This window comes from Paralichthys olivaceus, chromosome 22 (assembly GCF_024713975.1).
Source record: "Paralichthys olivaceus isolate ysfri-2021 chromosome 22, ASM2471397v2, whole genome shotgun sequence".
In the NCBI taxonomy this organism is placed as follows: domain Eukaryota; kingdom Metazoa; phylum Chordata; class Actinopteri; order Pleuronectiformes; family Paralichthyidae; genus Paralichthys; species Paralichthys olivaceus.
Window position 1 is genome coordinate 11,641,837 of NC_091114.1, and position 17,665 is coordinate 11,659,501.

The 17,665-nt window shown below is 42.9% G+C and overlaps 1 protein-coding gene across 2 annotated transcripts; it reads right to left on the reverse strand.

Annotated features, from left to right (window-relative positions):
• Positions 1–115: 115 nt before the first annotated feature.
• acap1 (ArfGAP with coiled-coil, ankyrin repeat and PH domains 1) lies at positions 116–16,295 on the reverse strand. Of its 2 annotated transcripts, none has more exons than XR_011239815.1 (23): positions 15,399–16,295; positions 12,417–12,474; positions 11,303–11,422; positions 11,076–11,129; positions 10,863–10,921; positions 10,072–10,255; positions 9,731–9,775; positions 9,533–9,628; positions 7,824–7,898; positions 7,497–7,609; positions 7,340–7,391; positions 7,100–7,200; positions 6,846–6,957; positions 6,468–6,685; positions 6,323–6,392; positions 6,069–6,163; positions 4,646–4,839; positions 4,224–4,274; positions 3,867–4,042; positions 3,353–3,462; positions 2,329–2,439; positions 1,101–2,247; positions 116–789 (listed from the first exon to the last, which is right to left on the reverse strand). XR_011239815.1 is itself a non-coding variant. In XM_069518309.1 (23 exons), the coding sequence occupies exons 1-23, from the start codon at positions 15,449–15,451 to the stop codon at positions 692–694; spliced, it is 2,307 nt and encodes a 768-aa protein (XP_069374410.1). In that variant the 5' UTR covers positions 15,452–16,295; the 3' UTR covers positions 116–691. The 2 variants fall into 2 exon arrangements, 1 of the variants encoding a protein (XP_069374410.1); XM_069518309.1 differs by having other exon boundaries at positions 2,186–2,247.
• Positions 16,296–17,665: the final 1,370 nt, after the last annotated feature.

Here is a 17,665-nt window from a genome sequence, read left to right on the forward strand (position 1 = left end):
AATCACCTTAAGAGGACTGATATTATAAGTGTGTGTAATTGAGTGCAGCTTAATTGAATTTAAGGGGACTGTTGGTGGTGGTGGCTCTGAAATTTAAAAAAGCATTTAAACATACTTAAAAGTAAGATTCATTTTATTTGATGATACAAATCTCAAGTACCTCACGTGGTTTTCACAAAATGAACAGTGTCTAAAAATCTTTCAAATGTAAAAATGGTCATACATTATTATTCAGTGGATGATAAAAATTCACCTTCTTCACTTCTCATGTAAAAAGTTGAGGGGAAATGGAGGAGGAACACAAAACAGATGTTTTTAGTTAAAAAAAAAAAAAAAAACCCAATAGGTTTACTGGATTTAATTAGGAAATCTTGGCAGAGTGATGGCGTCACCCTCTGTTGGACATGAAGACACCTCATGCTGCTCTCATAAAGCTGCTCCGGCGTTTCCACTCCAACGCAATTGTTCTGCTCTTACGTGCTCGCACAAAGAATTCACTGTTCGGAGCGTGTGCCCCTCTGAAGTCAACACCAGCTGAGCTATGACTGAACATGTGGATCGCAGCCAGGGAAAGTGAGTGTGTATCTGTGTGTGTGTGGATTTGAGTTGGGCAGGTTTGTCTGTACGTGAGGCGGCAGTGTGAACTGTGGCGTTGCACACGGGAGGGTGAGGAGGCCGGGGCAGCAGCTGGTTAAAATTTGGGGTCAGCGCTGCGGCGCTTGAGCTTCTCTGGGTTGTTGGAGGCCATGTGAGAAAAGTCCCTGAAGATGTCCTGGTACGTTTCATCACCTGGGAGAGATCACAGAGGACAACATGAGCCATAAAACCTCACGTTGTTTAAAGATTATCAAACATGCATTGACATCTTTTCTTGCTTTTTAATTCTTGGTTTATTGTCCCTTTCTTTCCGAGCACATAATGAGACACATGTGCGTTTGAAGCATAACATCTGTCCTTAAACGCTACATCATGCTGAAGGGGACATATTTAGTTTTAATGACTTTCAACTCCACCAGCTATTTCCTGAGTTTTAGCCCGACAGCAGGAAGCATGCAGCTGAACAAACAAAACACACATTAGGGCATGCACGTGCACTGTACCTCTTAGTGTTCAGTAGGTGGCACACTTAACAAGCAGTTGACGGCCGGACGTCTCAGCAGGAAGAGGGCAAAAGGCACACGAGTGCGTTCGACAAGGACACAAACATAACGACAAAGCACAGCACATCAGATACTGACCAGCAGTTGTTTCAAGCAGACACAAGCCTCACATTTCCATTCCTTCATGAGAGAAAGACCGAAAACAGGGATTCGAAAAGGCCGTGAAGTCGACTTGATCATGAAAGAATGGACTCTGCAGCTTGAAAAGGAGCCAAATGACAAAATGCAAACACAACCCACTGTGAACCTGAAGCTCGGAGGCCACAGCACAGAGCTCGCTCTGGCACCATGAAATTCTGATAAATACAGAACACATTCATAAAACTATAAAAGCTCAAACTGCATCACTATTCATAGAATAGTCTTTGAGAACCAAACCCAACTGAATTTATCTTCACTGGGCTGAAAATAACGGTCGACATTTTATAAAAAAAACATCTGATAGAGTCTGCACATATAAAAATATCCCAAATACACATATATGATAAAAACAGACCTGATATAGGCCCATTATACACATAAACACACCCATGCACACGACAGAGAAACATTGGAAACAACCACATGAAGCAACTTTCTGTTTCTGGTCTTTGGAGATTTTTGTGGACTGCAAAGTGCAGGATGATGTGCGTTTGTAACTCAAAGTGCATGTGGAAGACAAAACTTCACACAAATGTCCGTTCTTTGCGTCCCGACAGGTTTCTGTCTTTTCAGATCAACAAATCTGTTTTCATTTACGTTCTTTAAACTGTAGTACCACATATTCTGGCTTTTTACTTTCTTCATACTTAAAGATGTTGCACAGGCGGCAGATAAAAACCACAGGACAGGAAAAAACCAGTGATTCCACCAGTGATACTTTCAAGCCCATTGCAGGTTTGATTTTTATCCCCACTAGTCATTTTGGGCACCCAGAGCCCAGCCACTTATATGGTTCTTTATAGCCTGCAGGCTCTTTCTGGTGTGGGCCAGCCCACCTCCACTCCCGCCCAATACCCCCCCAGATCCCTGCCCCTTTGAGTGACCTGATTGGCCGAACGCTCCGTCCATCTCCCGCATCTCCTTGTTCATTTTGGCGATCCGCAGCCTGAAAAGGTAGAGCATCAGTTAGAGGAGTTGCTCTTGTCGAAATGTCACGTCAGAGGTTTCTCTCATGTCGAACACTCACAACGTGACGATGTCGGCGTTGGCGTTGTCCACGGCGATAGTTATTGGGTCTTTGTCGTTCTTGTCTTTGGCGTTGTAGTCCGCGCCTCGCTTCAAGAAGAGACAAACCAGCCTGGAGAAAAGAAAAGAGATGCATCAAAAGAGTGGTAATCCCAACTTTTTGTAATTTCCCCAAAAAACTGCATCTTCAAACTTCAAACTTCCCGACTGGGTAGAAATACAAACAGAAATGTGCCAAAGCTCATGTGGTTCTTTTACTTTCTGGACTTATTTGGTCAAAAAGGAGGAATCATCCTTCAGGACCACTCAAGTATCTCAGATACATTTGTCTCACTTAAACGTTCTTGCTCTGTTATGACAAATCATGTTTTAGACTTGTGCAACGCAGCGACGCCCTGCAATCAGACCGAGGAGATAAGAGCTGTGAAATGCTTTCTGTTTCCAAAACGTGTGCCAAACAAACTGTCACATTCATTCATGTCGCAATAATGTTGTCAGATAATCATGTGAGGTGTCTAAGTTCTAAAATATATACAAAAGTTAAGTGTTATATCAGCTTGTTTCACGTCACGTCATCTGGGCAGACAGGGTGAATCCATTTCACTCTGTTAATGGAATCGGGCAACGTGTCCGGAGGCTTAAATAGATTTTGTGTGTGTTTTAATTTTCTGTGCTCGTATTTCTGCCTGAAGAACCAACCTGTGTTAATACCTATTAATCACAAGATGAAAAAATGACGTGGTAATTTAGCAGTTGAGACTTTTTTGCAGCCTTAATTGCAATTTTGTCTCACAGATCAGTTCTGGGTTTTGAATTTCAGGTTGTTCTGTGTGAGGTTTGCATGTTCTCCCCATGTCTGCGTGGGTTTCCTCTGGTTTCTGTTGCTTCCAGAGTTCAGATTAGCTTAACTGAGAATCTAAATTGCCCATAAGTGTGAATATGAGCCTCTATAAGTCGGCTTTGCTAAAACGCTGAAGACGTGCAGTATGTGTGACAGCGTGCGTGTGTGTGTGAGTGCGTCGTACCCAGTGTGACCGAGGATGGTGGCGTGGTGCAGCGGTCCTCTCCCGTTGCTGTCGGCCTGGTTCACGTTGGCGCCGTTCTGCAGCAGGAACTCACAGGCAGCCAGGGCGTTCTGCTCCCAACACAACAACACGCTCTTATATGCAGACAACGACAATCCCTTTACTTTCGCCTAAAGACTCAAATTATAAAACCCAGCTGGTGGCACCTAAAGGAAAACTCAAGACAGACCAAGGCTTTTTAAGTTGCATGAATGGGCTCAGATATTTTTAGTGCAAATTGTATTTTGATTGGTGGGTGGTGCAACAGGAAAGCTATTAGAGGTTTGTCCCCCAGTCAAGAGCATGGATGTGTTCAACAGACCTCATGACATATCGCTTCGCTACATCTTTGATTTTGCTTGTGTAATAGTGAGAGTCTAGGTCGAGTTAACCACGTGCACCTCGAACCTGTGGCACTTCCTGTCCTCTGAGTGTAAATATTATTGGGTGGATGTTTAACAGTGGTTTCCCTCACCGCAGAGACGGCCTGTATCAGTGGCGTGCTGGACTCCTCGGCCACGTTGACCCAGTTGACGTCGGCGCCGTGAGCCAGAGCGTCAGCCATGACGGGGAAGTTCTGCAGGGCCGCAGACCGGTACAGCAGCGCTCCGGGGTGAAGTCCGCTCAGATCCTCCTCTTCCTCGTCCATATCTGAGGGAGGCACGAGTTCATTTGTGTTGTTGTCAAAGGGGAAAGGACATTAAGACACATGAAAGCGTAGCTATGACGATGACTTGATTTAATACATTTAATGTGGTATGACACTTGTCCAGTCCATGTTAATCACACTGTGTATATCTGTGTGTGTGTGTGTGTGTGTGTTTTATCTTACTTTTGGGAGAGCTTGTATTATTCTTTTGGACAATGTCACTGGAGTTCAGCCCTGAGGAAAGACAGACAGTGTGTGTGTGTGTGTGTGAGAGAGAGAGAGAGAAAGAAAGGGATGAGAGAAGGCCATGATTACTGGTTTATCCTGCTGACTACCCCAAGCAAAACACTCACACTCACACACACAAACACACACACACTCACACACACAAACACACACACACACTCCCCAGACTTGGTGATCCAGCAAAAGCTGATAATCCTTTGTGTCTTTATGTATGTGTGTGTGTGTGTGTGTGTGTGTGTGTGTGTGTGTGTGTGTGTGTGTGTGTGTGTGTGTGTTTTGTGACCATCAGCAACAGATGGAACCAGCCTTTACATCTTCATCAGCCCACATATTTCTGCATCCCTTCTCTCATTCTTTACCTGTGACCCTCGGCAGAGTGGCTCGGTTCGGTTTGGGTTTGAGCGGCGGCCGCTGCGCCGTCCGGTCCTGCGTGGACGCGCGGGCCTTTTTACCACTGGACAGCCTCTGCAGAGAGTTTCGGCCGGTCTCCGGCAGCTTTTGGATGAACTTCTTCTCAACATACTTTGATCGAATCCAAGACTCCTTGTCTCCTCTGAGAAGCAGAAACATGTCGAAGACGAGAAACACGGACAAAATGAGACAACGTACAAAACAAAAGGCGACAACATGCAGAGCTGTGTTTGTCAGTTTCACACACTCTCGGTGGGACTCCGCTGCTTGGTTGTGCTGCTGTGCAACAAGAATGTTAAACACAGCTCTATTGAGAACTGAGGTTATATCTTCATCTGCATTTTTTTTGTTAGTTTGTAGGATGGAACAAAAACTACAGAATGAATTAGCATACACTTTTGTGGAGGGGTGGGGAATGACCTAAATTTTGGAGCAGATCCAGATCACAGCAGAAATCCAGGATTTTTTTAACATTGCGAGTGTGCGCTCCCTGAAAGCCATTCTAGTTTAATAAAGTCATAAATTCAGCTAAAAATAAATCCATCTAGGTCTGAAAAAAAGGGATTATGGCACAAATGTAAGTTTTCTTTAACCTAAAGAATATTTAAATCCATGTGTATCAGCTGTGTAACATCACACATTAGGTTTATAAATACGTACAAATGGCAAAAAAAAAGTTAAAATTAAAAATGTGAGTGAGACACTAAAATGATTAAATAACACATGACAGGAATAAAAGCTCGTGCTGCAGAAATCATGCAGCCTCACGACAAGTTTCCAGACTCTGAAGTCACGTTGTTAGACACATGCATCTCGTACCTGTGGCACTTCCTGTCTGCTGCGATGCATGAGAAGACAGAAGAGGAAGTTAAAAATAAGTGCGAAGAGGTTTGTCGGCTGTGGAGATCTGCAGCCGATCAGAGTGACGGGTCCGTTTTTTAACATCAGTGTAAAACAAATATGAATTCAATCATCTTTGTGTGAAGCCATTGATAAAACAGCAGGAAGAGATTGATTTCTCAGCTCCGCCCCTCAACACTGACACTCCAGTCCACGAGTACTCAGAAGTCATTACGTCATTATCACATGACGGCTCGGTATTCATTCACACACCCTTCTCTCATCTACAATGCACACCTGTGAAGTTTTGTGGCATGCACAGTTGTGATGTTATTGCAGTGACACACAAACCACCTCTGTGGTAGTTTCTGCTACAGTAGGACCACATTTTGCCATGACGACACACACACACACACACACACACACACACAGAGCAGTTCTTTCTAGGCTTACGTAAACTAAACGGCAAGAGCAGAATCAGTGAAACTGCCCTTTAATGTCTGCAGATTGATAGATATTGATTATTAGTACCTGGGACTGGAGGGATGTGGCTTCTTGAGGGTCATATTATCGACGCGCGCCTCGTAGATCCTGTTGATTACTGTGTTTCCTAATTCACACATCAACTAAAGAAAGAAAGAAAAGAAATGTTTCATCGCCAATTAAGTCGATTTGGATAGTTAGGTTAGAGGAAACTGTCACGTTATGTGTTGCACAATCATTGGAACATTGTGTTAACACAGAAAAGGCAATAATGAGGTTGTGTAGTTAAAAGACTGAATTACCTTAACGAGTTCTGGCTCCCAGGAGTCCAGAGTGAGCGAGCGCACTTTGGAGAAATGGACTCCCAGGCTCCTGTTAAAGCAGCAAAACTATTAGAGCTCAAGCCAAGTGTGTGTGTGTGTGTGTGTGTGTGTGTGTGCACTCTACCTGTGTATTCCCGAGCAGACGATACAGAGCGTGATGCCCAGGTTGATGGAGGCCCAGTCGGGACCGGGCTCTCCGCAGTCGCAGCACTCCCGGTTCCCTGGGATCGACTGAACCTCCTCCAGCGCCTTGAAGCCCCCGTTCTGCTGATCTGCACCTCCTCCCCCTCCTCCTCCCCCGCCTAACAAACTACTCGCAGACACCGAACTGCAGCGCTGTCTCTGATAAACACACACACATAAAAGAGTGAGGGGACACACACAAAGGCGAATAACTCCCACAGAAAAATGTATTTATAGAAGATAATGTGTGTGTCTGTGTGTGTGTGTGTGTGTGTGTGTGTGTGTGTGTGTGTGTGTGTGTGTGTGTGTGTGTTCTCACTGGGCTGTTTGGGTCCTCCCTGCACTCCTGAAAGGCTGAGGCGATGCTGTTTTGGACGGCAGTGATCCAGGCTTGCTGCTGCCTCTCCGAGTCGGCCTGCAACAAACAACACCTACACACACAAACACACACACACACACTCACTGTAATCACCTCATTTCTTTCCGCGGGACCCTTTACTCCATGCACTTAACGCTGATGAAAACACACATATGCACTAACGTCATCAGGAACGTTCACTCATGCAAACTCACTTTGAAGGGGAGACCACTTCAAAGCAGAAGCGCCTCTCGTTTTCAGCGCTGTGCTTCACTGTGCAGAGACGCAAGTCCTCCACCACAACTGTGGGCTGATCCTGAGAGAGAGAGACGCACACAGGAATGACATGGGGGTCAGACTGCGGGCGTGTGTTTGAGTACATGTGAACGTCTGTCTTCAAATACATCTACGTGTTCTATGACAATTGCTTTTTAAAGACACCATTTAAAATATACCTTGAATTTCTTCTGATAAACCAGCTGATTCTTTTGAATTGAGAACCAGCGTCTGAAGAGGAGGAAGAAAATTTGAATTCATTGTTGTCGCTCAAACACAGACAGACAAAGACAAACAGGACATGGCTCGTCTGTTACTGCACAAGTGAACTGATACCTGCTCCAGGTCTTGAAGGCGTTGCTGGCTCTCTTATAGAGGTATCCTTCCATGGCAATCCCATTAGCTGCGTCTGCATTGAAATCCATGATGGAGTCATCGTAGGAGACGTCCTGCAAATAGTTAAGAAAGATGATATTACAATCAATCAATCAATCAATCGGTCCGACAGAGTATAAGGGCTGTGTAGAAGAAAATTTAAATCAGACACGCATCAGAAGTGCTGATAATAAAATACCAAAGAGTAGATTTTACAGTAATTACTATGTGTGAATAAAAGGTGTGGCAGGATTTTATTTTGGGATTTAACCAAACGTTCTCTTTTACCTTTTTCTTGATCGCAGCGTGTCTCTGCTCCATGTCCCTCTTCTCTCTTGCTGCGTTCAGGACAAACTGAGTGTGCTGGTAAAACAGAATCGGAGGGAAGTCACTCTCCTGATTTATTTTCAAATGATTTATATTCCTCCTTAGAGCAGATCTACTGTCCTGCAGCTGCATGCCTCAGTCAACCAGTGCAGTTTCCATCTACATGCATCTTGTTCCCCAGACTCATATGACGTCACTGTGACCTTGACCTTTGACCAACCAGTCAAGTCAAAATGGAGGAAAACCACTGGGAGGTTTGATCTTAAAAACTGCAGAATCCTCTGCAAAATCAAAAGTGTGTATACTGTACATGTTCCTGTTTCATTTTGTCTTTCACTGTGGGAAACTTTCCCTTTGGATCGTTTCTTCATTTTGATTGTTTGCTTGATGAAAGACAGAGATGCAGAGAGACGCTCATGTTGGAGGCAGAGGGTCGTCTCTCCTGCCGACGCTCCAGGAAGCAGGAATTCGAGTGTTGAACCTCCTGCGACAAACTGAGCAACAACACCACAGCTAATCTATTAGTCGTCTTTGTCTCTCCATCGCTCTGTATCGTCATTCCTGTTGTTTCCTGTCGAAACAGGAAGAGCTTCTCTGCGGTTTGATTCGGCCACTGAGAGCTGAAACATCCTGTTTCATTTAGTGAAAACTCAACTCAAAGGTAAAACTGCTGAGGTTCAAGGTTGACGGTCAAGAAACAGGGATTAGCACACAGACACAGACACACACATACACACGCACGCACGCACACACAAACACACACACACGCACACACACATAAACAGACATTTGAAATATTTCCTGTTGTTGCTCACTATTTCCTGTCACGATGAAAGTGTGATGTCAGCTTGTGACTCGTCACCCCCAACCAAAAAAAAAGCACCGTTCTATATCCTGTCATTGAAGAAACCATGTAGATAATTGTACACAAACATGCTTTTGTTTTATATATATTTAGTTAATCCATTTTCTGCTCCACAAACCATCTGCAGGATATTTTATTATTTGAAACCTGCATGGAATGATTCACTTTGAAGTAAATGAATTAAAACAAACTGCAGCTGCTCTGGTTTGACTCTGGTTTGTATCACATAAAAAAAGATTTCACAATAAAACAGCAAAGTTTAGAGAAAGTTAATGAAAACCCATTTTAATGGTTGAGGTTGGGAGGAACTGATGTAATTCCTATGAGGATCTCAGCCTGGTATAAATTCCCTTTAAGGCCTTATAATTTGTAACAGTGGACTTTTTCTACTTTGAGCTGGGATTTGTTTCCTTCTGCCTCCAAACTTTTGAGCAAACTTATCTTACTCCTTCCTTTACCTCATTTGTTAACAACAACTCCCATGATAAAAAGCACAAGTCACGTTAAATGTCTCTTTTATTTATCTATTTGTGATTTGTTCATAAATAATAACATTTAAAAAATAAATACACGATATATTGATTGTTAAATAATCCAAATGAATACTACTACTACTAAACAATAATTAATTATGCCAAAAAATATATATAAAATATATTATCTTTACTCCAAAAGTTAATCGTCTGAAAAACCCATCTCAAGTAATATTCATACTAATTGTGGTGAAAATGTGTCCATGCATTGTCGAGTTATTTTGTACACACACACACACGTGCTCTGTTTGCAGTCAGGCTCGATCAGTTACCTCTTCATTCAGCTTCTGTCGATACTCATCCAGTTCTGACAGAGACTGGTGGCCTTGTTGGAAGAACTGGGCCTGAGCCTCCATCAGTGACAACATCTGACAGGACACACGAGACATTTCCATTCGACTCTTTAACTTAAATGTTTTGAAGATACAGACACAAAGATATCAAACAAAAATAGGTCAGAGTGAACTCACTGCCATGAGAATGTCGGTCTTCTTCTTGGCCTCTATGACATTAATCTGGAACAAAAGGAAGCAGCGGTTTCAGAAAACTTCATGTTTCCATAACCAGACACTCAGAGGCTGTTTCAGACGCCGAGAGACACAACCACAGACCTGGAGAGAAGCCCCGAGGCAAATGAATCCACTGTTTATATGAAGGCTAAAGACTCTGAAAGGTTTTGTGAGTGCTGTGACGATGCTGGAAGTCTTTGAACCTCTTTCAGCTGATTGTTCAAACATATGTAGACCAAATGTGCATATCTATGTTTTTAAGCAAACACAAGTCGATGGATTGATAAACTGTGATTTCTCACCTCCAGGACGTAGTCCAGGGCCTCAGACCGAAAGGTCCTGCGTGCGTTGAGCAGAGCGTTGCTCACCTCCTCCACATCGTTTTGCTTCCCCCGTGGGGCCTGAGCGTTTCTCGACAGCGCCCCCTCCAGGGTTTCGCTGCTGCGCTCGAACTCCTTACGCACATCTTTGAACTTACGGACATCTCTGAGGGACAGGAAATAATTCCTTTTCATTCTGCTCACATGTGGATTCAATGTTTAATTGACAAATACGTGAAATGACAGTTTGATGAGACAGTTACAGGGTCGGTGCACTAGAATATGCTCGTAAATAGTTTTCGCTGTGAAAAGTGAAAAGAAGGTTGTTATCGAAGGTTTGGTGCTGGATTATTTATCTGCAGATTGTTATTTACAATCATTGATCGAGTGCATGCGCGGCTCTAAACCGCAAACACATGGCGTCAAAAGCACAAGATGGCAGCATCTGGATATTTTAGCTTCATTAATGTTGCAACAGGAGGAAGCAGAGACGTGTTGTAGAAACGTAGAGGGAAATGTGTCTCTGGCTAAACATCAAAAGAGTAATAATGACTCCTGTCAGATGCTATCACACATCCTCTTGCTCATTGAATCTCCCGTATAGTTCCCAGGAATGAGAGCAGAACACAAGACGAAGTGTGAGAAGAAAGGGAAATGAGTTTTCATGCAGTGGGATAATAGTTGGCAGATATGCAGGGGAGTGGGTCGAGTTGTTAAAGGGAGACAGGAGGTAAAAACAAAAAAAAGATGCATGCTATAAACAGCTCACTCACTCTTTAACAAAGTTCTGCAGCTTGGTCTTGACAGACTTCTGTGTGGTCTCGATCACTTCCTGGCAGGGAGTAGGTGAAACAACGGGTAAATGTCAATCGTAACGTTAGCTGCAACCTTGCTTGACCACATACTGCAGCTGATAAGCGTCACGACTGGAATGGAAACTTTCTGTGCGGAGGCAGAAAGTCAAACGCCTCGACAGACAGACTCACCCCCTGCGCCTCCAAGATAACGGACAGCTTTTTGGAAAACATGTCCAAACACTCCTGCAGGACAGAGATTCAAGATTAGACTCACTCCAATTCACTTATACAAAACATAAAGGTTCCACAAGAACAGTGTGAAACATTTGACCGTCTGGATAAAATAAGATGAGTATCTCTCTATCATGCAATCTTAGAGGAGAAATGATGAGTTAACAACCATATGCTCCTCTCACCTCCATCATCTTGTCCCCGGAGCACTGATGTCCCAGCTCCCGGAGGCCGCTGACAAAGCTCTTGCTGGTCTGGCAGTAGACTCTGCCGGCCTCCAGCATGGCCTGGCATTGTTTCACGAGCTGCGGGACGCAAACACATCACACAGTCATCCTGAATGCTTCACCCAGAGGTCGTGATCAGTGTGAAGGATTAAAGGAGAGGAGTGAGTACAGGACACGTCACATTCAAGCAATGAAGCAGTCAGAGTGAGACGCTAAGGAAAAAAACTATTGAGAGGTTTTTACAGGCTGGATTTGGATTTTAAAACATTGGTGCGTTTAATGGGGTGACATATTTTAGAGAGAACTTTGAACAAAGTAAAAATAAAAAACTATAAGTGCATAATTTGATCATTTTGACCAAGTGGAGGAGGCAAATCAAGTTGTTAACACAACACTGACGCAACCGCAACTCTTAAAAAGCAGTTAAACCTGACATGTGTTTTATTTCTGGCCATAGTAAAAACTTTACTTTGATTTTGTGTGCAGCATGCAGCATGCCTGGTGTTTCAGCTTGCAGGGAAATCTCTCTGCCTCTTTGACAATGAGGTCAAAGTTCACTGGAGCTGCTACAGAGTCGTTACTTTGCTCAAGGGAACTCGCACAAAGCAGAGCAGCCTAAAGGGCTCAAACCTGGTTCATCCTGTTTGTCTCATTGACTGCATCTCCCTGCTGCTGCACATTAATCAGGATTCACAATCTATTTCCATGTTTTTATTTTTTATTTTTAGCAAACTACAGAACACAGATAGAACGCTGTGTGGCATGAAGTCAGAAATAATGTAGCGTGACGTATAAATATTCAGATATCAGGTCACACACACAGAGTATGTGACCTCTCAAACAAACAAACATTAATACGACGTGTGGAATGTGTCTTATTGTATCAAAGCAGAACTGACAAAACAAAGAGGAAGCAGCACCTGCAGCTACTTCCTGTTCGATTCCAGGTGTAGTGTACCTCAAACACTTCACACCTCTCACTTACTGTGTAAGTGTGTGTGTGTGTGTGTGTGTGTGTGTGTGTGTGTGTGTGTGTGTGTGTGTGTGTGTGTGTGTGTGTGTGTGTTCTCACCTTGTCTAATCGCGTCTCGAGTTCGCTGACGTCATTTTGGACGACTTCAATTTCAGCTCTGAAAAGAAATTTCACAGAGAGTTACACACAGGAGCTCAGGTCAAAGGTCACTTTACATACACTATGTCACATGAACCCTGGTGCGTTAAAAGTCCTGCTGTTATATCTCTATGACGACAAATCAGTGTAGAACTGCCTCTTTTGTGGAGGAGGAAATGTTTGTTAGGTGGTTTACGTTCAAAATGGTTTCACACTTTCACGATTGAGATTTCGGATCCAGACGGAGTGCTGCTCCAACAAGGACAGGTTCTCCTTCTCCTTATTTATTATTTAACAAGAAGAGGAAATTTAAGAGAAGGATTTGTTATTCGAATAAGGGATAAATAATAAAATAAAAAATACAGTGATAAACTAATCACTGTTTATTTTTGTGCACTGTCTTTATTAAATTATTAAATTAGAGAGATATCAACAGAACAGTTAATTAGTTGTCACTCTCTTGTTCAAATAATTTTAAATACTTTTCACTCAACACAATGCGTCTTGTTATTTGAAACTCTTTTAACGTTGTTGCTAACGTTACTATGAGTCAGTGCACCACAGATTCCATGGCTATTGCAACTCACATGCATCTATTTATAGTCACTTAACTGTAACTGAGCTCAACGTCTTTTTAGAAACTCTGTGACTTTGGGTAGAACGTAAAAAAAGCATCCCTGTGTCGTTGAACGCAGCCTGTGGACATGACAGTCATGTGACCATTGTGTCGGCCAGCAGGAGGTAACGACACGCTGAGACGTTAAAGACAAACATCCAGTGTTTTTGTTCTGCAGTGTCGGACTGATTGCACAGAAGAGCCTCAGTAATGCGTGTGCATGACCGTTTTTGGTGAGACAGTCAGTATCGTCCCTCCTCAAACCAACAGCTCAACTATGTGGTTTCCGCTGCCTTCCACCGACAGTACAGAGAGACAGAGCAAAAGAGAGAGAGACAGAGGAAGGAAAGAAAAAAGGGGAGAGAGAGCGAGAGAGAGAGAAGAGGCCCTGGACAGACAGTGAGTGTTTGTGTTCCTGTGTTTGTTAGTGCGGGGATGCTGGAATCAAAGCCTGAGGTCACGACTTCTTGAAATGTGACCAAAGGGACGAGTCGGCTAAGGAGGGAGGGAGAGAAGAAAAGAGAGGGATTGATGGGAAAGGGCATCAGGAGGCCACAGGAGGGGAAGATGGCACGTTAAAGCGGCACCTTCATTTCTTCTTGAACTGAGAGAGAGCACAAGAGCGAATTAGTTTGAGTTTCCGCCGTGGTTCTCCCCGCAGAACGCACACTTCCTGTCTCTCCTGTTGATCACCTCTGCGCATCTCGCTTCACTTCCTGTCACCCCACCACCTCTCATCGTTACCTAGCAACAGGAGGCAGCACCGCCACTTCCCTTTCTCTCTGTCCTCGTTTATCTCTTTTATTGACTGTGTGATAACTCCGGCCTTCCTTCTCGTTCCTTCTCCTCCCTTTCTCCTGTTTTCCTTCACCCCTCTGCTTCTCTAACCCTGACACGGGACCTCACCACTGCAGCTGCCACGACTCAAACTTTCCACCACCGTGCGAGTCTCTTAAATCCAATACAGGCGGCAGAGACAGACGAAGGGGGTGGGAGAGGGGGTGAGAAAGTGAGGCCGAGACTCAGGGCTGAAATATGTCAGATCAGCTGGAGGGGACGTAAGCAGCCACCGGGCCTCAGGCGAGACGCAGCAGAGCTATCAGGGCACACCCAGGCCCTGCCGAAGTCTCAGGAGCTGCTTGCATAACCAAGTTAGTGACACTTCCCTTTGGGTTACGCCAGATGTTGATACTGTGTTGAAAGACAGATTGAATGTGGCTGCAGTGACAGCTGAATGAGGTTTTATAAGCTTGAAATAAGCTGTTGAGTAGAGCACAGCAATGATAATGTGAAGAATGTTTGAGTACTTTTAGGAAATCCATGATTTTAATCACCTACATTACAACTTGTTATCTTTATTTAGGTTGTTCTAATTACATGTTTCGGAATTTCCAGGACAGCTAGAAGCTTCCTGTGGCCCAGTGGCAAACTTTAATCAGACCTGGGATCAGAGGTTTCAGCCATCCAGGCCTGCAGGTGTTGTTCCCTTTATTGACCCCAAACACCTACATGACACAGCTTGACGCTGACATACAGATTGCAAGCATCGCAATTTTAAGTTGTTTGGAGCCTGAAAAGCCACATCAACACAATAAAACCACTGTGCATGACTGCAAATGTGCATAACATGAAGAATAAACACAAGTACGGATAATGATTTATTAGTAGAGAACATTCTCCTTGTTTTTTGTTTGAAAACATTTAGTTTTCATTGAACAATGTCATTGCTTTTAACATTTATTTTCCATAATCTATTCCAGCCACAGATTTGTTATGTTTCTATGTTTGTTCTGTGTTTCAGTAGTCTAGCTTGTGTGAGTGTGTGTGTGTTATTTGTCCTTGATATTTAATGTTTTAACTTTAAATGCTGCACATCAGGACCAGGACCCCCTGGCAGAGGATGTATTGTATCTCAATGGGACCTTCCTGGTTAAATAAAAGCTAAATTACAAAATGAAGTAGAAGATACTGATATTAAAATCTAATTACTGACATCTTTATTATCAAAACCTTTTTATTTATTCTCAATACTATTAGTTTCCTATTTACTGGTGCTGCTGCTGTTCATCATGACATCCCTATTTAAGTATCTTTTATTACAATAACCAGTCTGACAGAGCTTAAACTTCTCTGTAATTGTACCTTTAGATGATAAATATTGATATTTGGTGCCAAACAAATCAAACTGAGTTGGATTAAAAATTGAGATTGTGCCCACTTTCCTGGAACTTAATCTAAACTCAATAAATGACATGAGTCACAGTTCATAGTTCTCATTGGCTCCATCATCACAGTGAGAAAAAGGCTGAAGCAGGTGAAACTCTTACCTGAATCGAGGGGAGTCTTTCAAACACTCCTCAAAGTCCAGTTTGACTGTCATCCCTGCTCCGAGATAGACCACCGACACTCGAGTGAATCTTTGGAGTCGGAAGAGACGAAGAGCAGCAGCAGGAAAACACTAAACCTCCTCCGTGTTAACTCTCCACATTCGCAGCCTGGATCATTGTCGCTTTCTTACACGAGTATAAATGTGTTTTTCCTGTCGCGCATTGACACGACTTGTCAGCGCGGATTAATGAGCGCAGGGGAGGACGCATGCGTAATTTCCATTTTTATCCAGCAGATGAAAAACAAAAGTGAGGGAAAGAAAAGTTTGATCAGAAATAAAATATCCGTGTTGATTAAAATTATCCAAAGTAAAGCAGAGAAATCAGATGAAAGCCTGAGGAGTGGATGTGGAGCTGTTCCCACGGACTCACACTGGAGGAATAGTGTCTCTCTCTCTCTCTTTTACGCACACGCACGCACGCAGGTCCACCCCCTCCACTTCACATCTCACATTTCCGGGTTTCTTCTCCTTACACACACGCAAATTGTGGTTTCTGAAGTAGGAAACAGAGACAAAATGAGAGGTTACACTTAAAATAACAGGCCTCTAATAACTTTCCTTTTAATCCACTGGGTTGCATCATGTCCAGATGAGGAATTCAAAGACCTATAATCATTTGATACTTCAGTTGGGCCTCTGGTTTGTGTTGTTGCCTGTTTGTGTGTATTCCAGTCCTCCATGTGAGGGAACTGTGAGGCTCAGACACTGGGTGTGTATTCTTGTCTGACAACCTTTTGTTTTTGCTGAGCTGCACAGAGGAGCCACTTTAAGCCTTGAGAGTGAGCCGTTTGTATGGAAGACCTTGCATGTCAAGAAACAAAAAGAAGTAGATGAGTAGTGGTATGGCTTTTATGAGGTTGAAACTTTGAAATACAAAAGTAATACTATGACGTAATATAATGTTGAATATAACCATCAATAACGTAAATATGTAAAGACATAAAATATGATTTAAAGGTTCAGTGTTTAGAATTTAGCGACAACTGGTGGTGAAGTTGCACGTTGCAGCTAAATACCCCTCACCTCACCCTCTCCATCTAAACATGAAGGAGAACCTGTGGCAGACTTCAGTTCTCATAAAACTGTTTAGTGTGTAAAAAACATGGCGGCCTCCATAAAGAGGACCCACACCTGATGTAAATATAAAGTATTTAAATATAAAGGATTGTTCAGATGCAGCACACAAGTGAAAACATCACTAGGATTATTTCATATTCAATGTCTGCCATTTGATCCCTTTCCCCGACATCTTCCACACCGAACCTTTAATAATATCAATATTATATGAATAATATATAATTATCATTGCACAAATGTTATAATTAAACTGTAGATTTAAACTGTACATATGATATACATGATATAGGCCCAATAACCAGCCTTACATGACGGATGTGGGTTGTCTGGACTAATGTTAAGAAAATACATGAATAAATTAAATGCAAAATCATAAAAATACATTTTTAGCAGTTTGTAGCCAGAGGATGGATTGTTCATCAGAAAAGCTGAAATATAAAATTTTGTTTTAAAAACAAGTAAGAACACAATCTCTCTCTGTGTTTTTAGTTAAGAGGAGATTATGTGAGAGTAATTTAAACTTTTGAAATATTTGTGACAAGGTTGTTTTCTTTCTTTCTGGCAGAGTGGGGCTTCCATACCTCACGGTGTCACGTAAAGAGACCAAACTGAGCATTTCAGTGTGTTGAGCAACTTTAAATAGACAACTGCACTTTGTCATCATCACCACAAACTGGTGTCTTCAGACGCTCTGAAGCCGGTGGTTGAGAAACCAGACGCTTTAAAGGCAGGGAGGTGAAAATTACTGCAGCTCATGTCTGACTGTTCTCTCTCACAAACACTATCCATCCATCTATCTATCTATCTATCTGTCTGTCTGTCTGTCTATCTATCTATCATCCATCCGTCCATCCATGCATCTATCTATCTATCTATCTATCTATCTGTCTGTCTGTCTGTCTGTCTATCTATCAATCAATCTATCATCCATCATCCATCAATCTATCTATCTATCTATCTATCTGTCTGTCTGTCTGTCCATCCATATATCTATCTATCTATCTATCTATCTATCCATCCATCCATCCATCTATCTAGTGATTGACGGTGTGTGTGGCTCCCCCTTGTGGTCAGACACAGTCCCTGCAGTCTGACAGAGCCTGACTTTGTTTGGATTCCCTCTTCCTT